The sequence below is a fragment of the Poecilia formosa genome, unplaced genomic scaffold (genome assembly GCF_000485575.1).
Source record: "Poecilia formosa unplaced genomic scaffold, Poecilia_formosa-5.1.2 Scaffold7, whole genome shotgun sequence".
In the NCBI taxonomy this organism is placed as follows: domain Eukaryota; kingdom Metazoa; phylum Chordata; class Actinopteri; order Cyprinodontiformes; family Poeciliidae; genus Poecilia; species Poecilia formosa.
The window spans coordinates 3,742,504-3,750,096 of NW_006799946.1; the positions used below are offsets into that span (position 1 = coordinate 3,742,504).

Below are 7,593 nucleotides of genomic sequence, written 5' to 3' on the forward strand. Positions count from 1 at the left end.
ATATATATATATATATATATATATATAACCTTGCTAAAGTACTCACTGTTATTTATATATATATAAAAAACACAAATATATATTTTAGTGGAATTTTATGCAACATGCCAACACAAGAAATGTTTCACTATAAAGTGGAAGAACAAATATTAATATATACAAATTTGTATTCAGGACCCATTGCTATAACACCCATCCAACCAATTCCCTTTACAAGTCACATTATTAGCAAAGGATATCCACTTCTGTGCAATTCAAATCCAGTCTAAATATAGTTACACAGTTGCTGTTCAACTTGCCAGACTTCAATTGTGATGCATTATTTATTTATTTGTCCATACTGTACACTGACTGTTGTCTGAATTTGTTTTTTTTTTTTCATTAGATTTTCACACATTTTCCAAAAATGTTGAGCTTCTTCTTTTTCAACCTGTTCATCTGGACCCGAAATGCCTTGACTTTTCACACTCCTGTTCATGTACTCCAGCTGGAACAGGGAGTTTCCCCTTAGTTAATAAAAAAAAGCAAAAGTATACTCATCATGCGCTTTACAACTAATTGTAAAACCCAAGAGATTGATTTGTTTGTGGATAGGATGTAATTAACTTTATGAGATTTAAATAGCAGTACCCAGCCAATTACCACAGGGTTGTGTAACTGTCGAAATAAGAATCAAGTCAAAGCTTTTTTTTCCAAGTCAGAACTTTTTTTTTTTATTTTATTTAAAAAATATTCTTAACATTTCAAAAACACATTGAAAAATACAATAGTTTCATAACAGAAATAGCATATCAAAGGTTAGGAGCAAACATTCAAGAAAAGAGTCACTCATCTCCCTTCTGAACTCTGAAACAACCGCAACAATCATGTTTTGTTATCTTTACTACAGTTCTTCGTAAGCGCCGCTAAGCATCCTGGATAGTGCTTTCTATTACTGTTTCAGTGTTCAGAGTTTCTATGTCTAAATGACACAAAAATGCGGTTTCTCATCATTCGTCTCAAGCTCTTTCCTGAGTCAAAACAGTCTTTTAAATGCAAAAAAGCACCAAAGGAAAGGCTATTATTATTTTTGTATTATTACTAATGTTCGCAGTCTCTCTGCACTTGCATTGCTTTGGTCTTCACACCTCGGTGTCGTTGGTCACATCCCCTTTTTGCTGTGCTGGCTCAGAGCTCTGTTTACGCAGTACGGGATGATGCTGACGGTCACTAGGGGAACGGTTGCGCTCTTGCAGAAGGAGAGCAGGTAGAAGAGGGCTGCAGTGTGCGTGGGAGGCTTGAAGGAGTCAAACAGGTGCAGCAGGAACAGAGAGCTGAGAATGCATCCCGCTCTGGCTGACGCACTGCTGCTCTTTTTGGTCTCGGTGTACAGCGGAGAATGCAAGCCCAGGCCGAGGCCGAACAGCGTGCCCATGTTGCGCAGAAGGCTGGCGAAGGGCGTGGTGTCCAAGTGGACCCACTCTGGTCTGACACACCACTTCTGGGCTTTCTCCAGGGTCCACAGGAGGTCCACACCCACGGCTTTGAGTAGCACATAGAAGCCCACGGCGAAGCTCGTCAGGAAGAGCGTTGTGTAGAAGTACTTCTTCATGCTGGCGCTGTAGATCCACTGAGTTCTGTTGAAGGCCTCGGCCACAATCATACCTGGAAGCATTAAAGCACATTTAACTATTAGGCTTGACTGCAAGTGACTATCTCTTTAAGATCCTGAAAGGTTGTACGCAAGTTCTCCACTGACCTGTTATGACTCCAGCAACGACCTGGTGGGGGAAGTGAGCAGCAATGAAAACCCTCGACAGGCAGACACACACCTGGACTCCCCAAAAGACGGACCACAGAAGAGCCTTCAGATACCTGCAGAACAACAACAACAAAAATCAGACAACTTAATTCAGGTAGTTGTTTTGCTTTGCCCCAATTATCAGCACCCCAGATTAAAATCGGCCAACTGAACCTGTTAATGCAATATAACAATTAATCCTTTTATCCTTTTCATATCACCAGTAATTTATCTGCCTGAAAGTAAAAACAACCCAGGTAAAACACCCAGCAGAAGTCAATGATCAACCACAGTTAGAGCAGATAGTGTGTCCTGAATGATAAGCTCCTGATAGAGGAAAGTGGTAAACAACTCAGACGTAATGGGAAGGAAAAGGGGGGCTAAGCTAAAATAGCAAGATTTTTTTATTTATTTATTTATTTATTTATTTTGTCACTTACCAATTTGTGTTTGATGATTTCTTGCTTGTCAGAATGCCGAGGATGGAAGTCACAAGGGTGTAGTAGACTCCTGCAGCTCCCATTGCGTGTCCGGAGGGACTGCCTGGATTTACAAAGACAGAAAGCAAATATTAAAGCTACGAAACACTCCAGCTCACAGAAAGCTGCACATTTTTCAATGCTAATAATTGAGCTGTTGGAAAAAAAAACTAAACGTCATTGTGTTGACTCCGTTGTATTTGTTCACATTCTTTTGTTGATTCGTGATAATGCATCGTTACTTTGCCGTATGTTTGTCTCATCTTTCTTCTAAAAACCAGAATAAAAATATACATGCTGCAAAAAAAAAAAAAAGAAGTCAAGAATGAGGGAAAAATAAACTGAGATGTAAACTACGCCGGATCTTAATATTGTTCTCCGTGACGTTTTAGGTGCATTGGTCTTATAGTTGTTTTATTTTTGTTCTTTGTTTTATATGCTTGCACAGCACTTTGGTCAGTGTTGCTATGTTGTATTTTAAATGCTTTAAAAATAAGGTGGTATGGCAGTGGCGTGGTAATTAGTAATGCAGCCTATTAATTTTTACTTTGCAAAATAAAGAAAACAAATATTACTATTGATAAATTAAACATATCTGTAACATATATGTAAAACCATTTAAATAATAATAATAATCATAATAATAATCAATTGTACATCAGGAAGTAAATGTGTGTTCAGTAGCATCCCTCACCTGGTCCGGTCTCACAGGTCATTGGATACTGTTCAATGTGCGGGCGATCAGCGTCTGTGTAATAAGCCGTCTCGTGGACCCACCAGTACGGCCTCTCTCCAAACAGAACCCTGTTGAGTGGAGAAGAAACACAAACTGTGTCAGAAGCCATAGGAAAAAAAACAAAAACATTTTAAACATAGTTTTGCTAAGTTCAGATAAGCATTCAGCTCACCATTTAAACACCAAGTTCAGCCAGTCTCCGATAACAGCCACCCAAATGAGCTTGATGCCGACTGAGGGTCGCAGGTGGAACCACAGCGGGAAGAAGATGAAGAAGGTGTTCCTGAGGTCTGCCGCCCAGGACACCCAGAGAAACAGGCCCTGGGCGTCCTTGTAGTTGGTCTGCAGGTACCGGGTGCTGCTCACCCCAAAGCCTTCCATGGCATCCATGATATCAGTGAGCATGTTAGCAGCGTGCGGGAAGCAGAAAAGGTCTCAGCCTGCTGAGTCGTGAGTGAGTTGGTTCAAAAAGAGCAAAGGACTGTTGCTATCAGTGACACAGCTGGTTGGTTTTATACCCGGGGACCCACTGCCCAAACGCATGCTCACTCTGACCTTTGGACCTTACACATGTGTAATAAAGCACCGGGAGTTTGGGAGGTTCGTCACACAAACAACTTGATGAGATAAAGGGAAAACAAAGGGACAATTGGAGTATGTCCCACTGAGTCACAGTATGTCAGTTCAAAGAAAAGGTCAAAAACCTGTGACCTGTAGGAGGACTGATAATGGCACTTTGCTGAACTTCTATCTTTATGTATAATCAAGTCCAACTTTTGCTTTTCATAATTCTTGAGTTATGTAATTGTTCTTATGATGATTTGGGCAAATAGTTTTCAGATGGAGCAACCTGTTTGTGGATTGCATAAGAAGATCAAAGATTAAGCGATTGGCTTTGAGCTGAGCAGAAGAGGAGGGAACACTTGAAGATCAAACTGAACAGATGACATCAGGTTATGCATGAGAGTCCAGATAAATGGGGATATTTAATAAAAATGACCTATATTGTGGGTTCATAATTAAAATGAAAAACTTTACATGTTTTCTTTCTGAGATAAACATGAACCGGAAATGATCTGCTATCTGCTACTGACTCGGCAAATTAGTGGCTTTAGAGCTTTTGACCTCTGCGCTAATTTTGACATGGTAGACTATAGTGGTCTTATTTCACTGGTAAACATACCTCCTTGGGCGAGTCCCTCAGAGCAGACCAAGAATTTGTTGTAGGGACATTATATCAAATCTGGCATTTGAATGCTTTCAGACCCTCTAGAATCTGACTGGAGGATACATGAACCCCATCCAAACATTGGGTGCATATATTATACTATTACTTGGACATATTTTTTAAAAGGACCACAGATCTGACTTTAAAATCCTCTTTTTTTTTTTTTACTGATTTTATGTCTAATTCACAGGCTATTTGTTTCTATCTAAAGTCTAAGACATAGTGTATTCAGGAGCTTTATGGTAAACTAAATACCTCTAAGCATTGGGACCTCTTCAATGCTAGACATTTAAAAATATGTACCAATATTAATTCACCTGCTATCAAATCTGTCTGAACAGATGTTTTTTTGTTTGTTTTTTTTGTATAGAAGTCATTTTATTATTTTAAAATATTCAGTGAGTTGTACAGAACTTTGGTGAATTGGCTTTATTTTATAATGAGCTTTACAAATACATTTGACACTCGACTGGTCTCTTTATTGATGGATTTTAACAGAAAGGGCCCCAGGAGGGGTGTAAAGGTTAAGGAACTGCCTGTCTGTACTGTCCCAAAGGTAAACAAATCCGCTAGCCTTGAGTAAAGTCCAATGGGGGTTCGCGCAGAGAACGAGCAGACAGGACATTCTGAGAGGGAGCTTTGCAGAAACTGGTCCTTGCACGTAAGACAAAAAGGAGCCCAGACTGCAGCTATCGCCCGAGGTCCGAGGTCTGAGTTACGCTATCATGGATATCCTTCACAGCTGGGGGGTTGAGCTGACCAGTCATCTGCAGATCAGATACAGCAGGTACGAGGGTCTGTTTAGCCTCGCCTCTGCCGTGGCCGATCTGCACACCACGTTCTTCTGCCTGTTTCCCGTGTGGTTCTACATGCGCAGGGACACAGGGGTCAGGCTAATCTGGGTGGCTGTCATTGGAGACTGGCTCAATTTAGTGCTGAAATGGTAAATAAACTTCCTTTTAAAAAAAAAAAAAAAACATTAAAAAATAAAATAAAATACAAGAGTCCTGTAAGTGCACATTAATAGCATACTGACTGATTTAAACGATTTTTTTTAATGCAGGGTTCTTTCCGGAGAGAGGCCCTACTGGTGGGTTCACGAGACCCAGTTTTACGGGGCAGGAAAGGCCCCATCGCTGCAGCAGTTTCCTATCACATGTGAAACTGGACCAGGTAAGATTCAGGACAGACCTGCTGAACACATGATGTCTGCCTTGTTCTCAAGAATCAAGCAGTGATTGATTTCATTAGTCTAGCACAGTGAACTCCAAGTCTGCCTAATATCTATGTTAAATCATTGACGGAAGGCGACTGTATCTTCTGGTTTCCAGTCAATGGGTACAATATGGAAGGTTTATGAATGAGTTCTCAACTCCCATGCCTTTTTGTCCACTTGTACTGTTTTTTTTTTTTTTTAATCTTTACTAGAAGGTAGTGTGACATCTTGTGTAGTATTGAGATTCATTTGAATGATATAAGAATGATTATGGCAAAACTGAAGTCCACCTTGTTATGCGAGTCTTCTTGTTGTGTCTTTTTTCCCCCCCATTTCCATCAAAAATTAAAATTAAAATAAACAGCAAAAATACAGAAGACGATTGAGAACAGTATTGCAGTGAATATTTGCAGAGATATGTCAAAACTTTCCACTTACAATAGTAGGATTGTCACCAAAAAAAACATAGACATAACTGGTGCATCTCGTAGTAATTTGTGCATTTAAAAGAAGGCATTTGGAATAAAAGTGAATACTTAACAGAGTACTAAAATGACAGTTTTTGGTTTCTTTGACATGTTTTCATATCTACACAGTAGATGAAATATAGCAACATGTATACAACAGTGTTCTATTTCATATTCCAGGAAGCCCTTCGGGTCATGCTATGGGTGTAGCTGGTGTCTGGTATGTGATGGTCACCGCTCTGCTTTCAATTGCAAAAGAAAAGCAATGCCCCTCTGTACTATACAGGTGAGTCTCTGAGTAATGCATTGGTGTATTTCTTCAACGCTCTGTCTCTTGAGGATGTTCTGGTGTTCCTGATCCTGTATTATTAACCCGTTAGCTTGCTGCAGATCAGCTTGTGGACCTTAATGGTTGTGGTGGTGCTGATCGTCTGCATGTCCAGGGTTTTCATGGCGGCTCACTTCCCACATCAAGTTATTGAGGGGGTCATCACAGGTACAGTGACAGTCTGAAAAAGTCAAGACATCATCAGTAGTACTAGGATAAAACGGGTGTAAATCTTTTGGTCTTAAAAAAAAAACATTCACTACGTTTTATAGAAACCTTATGCCTCTCATTTATTCTGCAGGCATAGTGGTTGCTGGTATGGTTTCCAAGAAGAAGTGGATTTACAGTGCCAGCATGAGCAAATACCTCCTCATCACCCTCTTCTTGACTTTCTTCGCTATTGGCTTCTACCTGCTGCTTAAAATTGTCAGCGTGGACCTGCTTTGGACCCTGGACAAAGCCCAGAAATGGTGCATCAAGCCAGAGTGGATCCACCTGGACACCACGCCCTTCGCCAGCCTCCTACGCAACATGGGTAGTCTGTTTGGTCTTGGACTGGGACTGCACTCTCCCTTCTACCATGGCATCAAGAAGAACGCAAATGCTGGTTTCAAGATGGGGTGCATTATGAGCGCCTTGTTCTTGCTTCATCTCTTGGATGGATGGACCTTTTCCTCAGACAACCACTTGACTTTCTATATCCTATCTTTTGGTAAGAGTGCTTTTGCACTTTTAATCCCAACCACTTTAATTCCTTGGGCTCTTTGTAGGATTTGCAAAGGAATGGAGTTGGATAAGAACTTGTGATTTATATCTTATTATGTGTTTCAATTCAACTAGTGGTTTTAGTTGTTCCTTATCCAAAAGAAAATTGGGGAAACTAGTACCAGTCACTAATTGGTGAGTTACTTAAGCTGTGCTGGTGAAAAAAAAAAAAGGAACTAGCTTGTTTTATTCTAGTTGAAAAGACGCCCTTATAGAGGCATGAGCTTTGAAATACTTTCCTTGGGCCTTTCATGACAAAACAAGAATAGCACTTGAGGTATAAGATTTTCAACATATTGATTAAAATGTCCCACCCAAAATTTGAGCATCTGTCCCACATCTCTGTGCCTGTCTCCTCGCTCTCCCCTCATTAGGAGGAATTTCACAAAATTACCCTGATAAGCTGAGCTAAAAAGTAAGTTATCAAGCCTAGTTTGTGTCAATGTGTTGTTGAGGTAATACCTTCAGCAATTTATTTAGCAGTCCAAAAATAACCTCAAGATTTGCTTCACAGATTGTGAAGATGTTCTAAAGAGTCTTTCAATGAAAAATTCACACGTTAACATGACAAACATAGCAAATCATTAGCAGATT

General features: G+C 40.1%; 2 protein-coding genes across 2 annotated transcripts; one reads left to right on the forward strand and one right to left on the reverse strand.

Moving 5' to 3' along the window:
* Nucleotides 1–937: 937 nt before the first annotated feature.
* g6pc1a.2 (glucose-6-phosphatase catalytic subunit 1a, tandem duplicate 2) lies at nt 938–3,499 on the reverse strand. The gene is made up of 5 exons (XM_007572041.2): nt 3,168–3,499; nt 2,954–3,063; nt 2,221–2,323; nt 1,739–1,854; nt 938–1,644 (listed from the first exon to the last, which is right to left on the reverse strand). Exons 1-5 carry the CDS (start codon nt 3,398–3,400, stop codon nt 1,142–1,144), a joined length of 1,065 nt encoding a protein of 354 aa, XP_007572103.1. The 5' UTR covers nt 3,401–3,499; the 3' UTR covers nt 938–1,141.
* A 1,193-nt stretch (nt 3,500–4,692) lies between these two features.
* LOC103151819 (glucose-6-phosphatase-like) lies at nt 4,693–7,238 on the forward strand. The gene is made up of 5 exons (XM_007572054.2): nt 4,693–5,166; nt 5,287–5,396; nt 6,087–6,192; nt 6,287–6,402; nt 6,536–7,238. The coding sequence occupies exons 1-5, from the start codon at nt 4,949–4,951 to the stop codon at nt 7,039–7,041; spliced, it is 1,056 nt and encodes a 351-aa protein (XP_007572116.1). The 5' UTR covers nt 4,693–4,948; the 3' UTR covers nt 7,042–7,238.
* Nucleotides 7,239–7,593: the final 355 nt, after the last annotated feature.

Coding starts and splice junctions, on each gene's coding strand:
- LOC103151819 (XM_007572054.2), top strand. CDS start 4,949: ATGGATATCCTTCACAGCTGGGGGGTTGAGCTGACCAGTCATCTGCAG. Junction 5,397..6,086: donor CACATGTGAAACTGGACCAG/GTAAGATTCAGG, acceptor TTCATATTCCAG/GAAGCCCTTCGGGTCATGCT. Junction 6,193..6,286: donor TGCCCCTCTGTACTATACAG/GTGAGTCTCTGA, acceptor TTAACCCGTTAG/CTTGCTGCAGATCAGCTTGT.
- g6pc1a.2 (XM_007572041.2), bottom strand. CDS start 3,400: ATGCTCACTGATATCATGGATGCCATGGAAGGCTTTGGGGTGAGCAGC. Junction 3,064..3,167: donor CTGAACTTGGTGTTTAAATG/GTGAGCTGAATG, acceptor TCCACTCAACAG/GGTTCTGTTTGGAGAGAGGC. Junction 2,324..2,953: donor GACCTGTGAGACCGGACCAG/GTGAGGGATGCT, acceptor TTGTAAATCCAG/GCAGTCCCTCCGGACACGCA.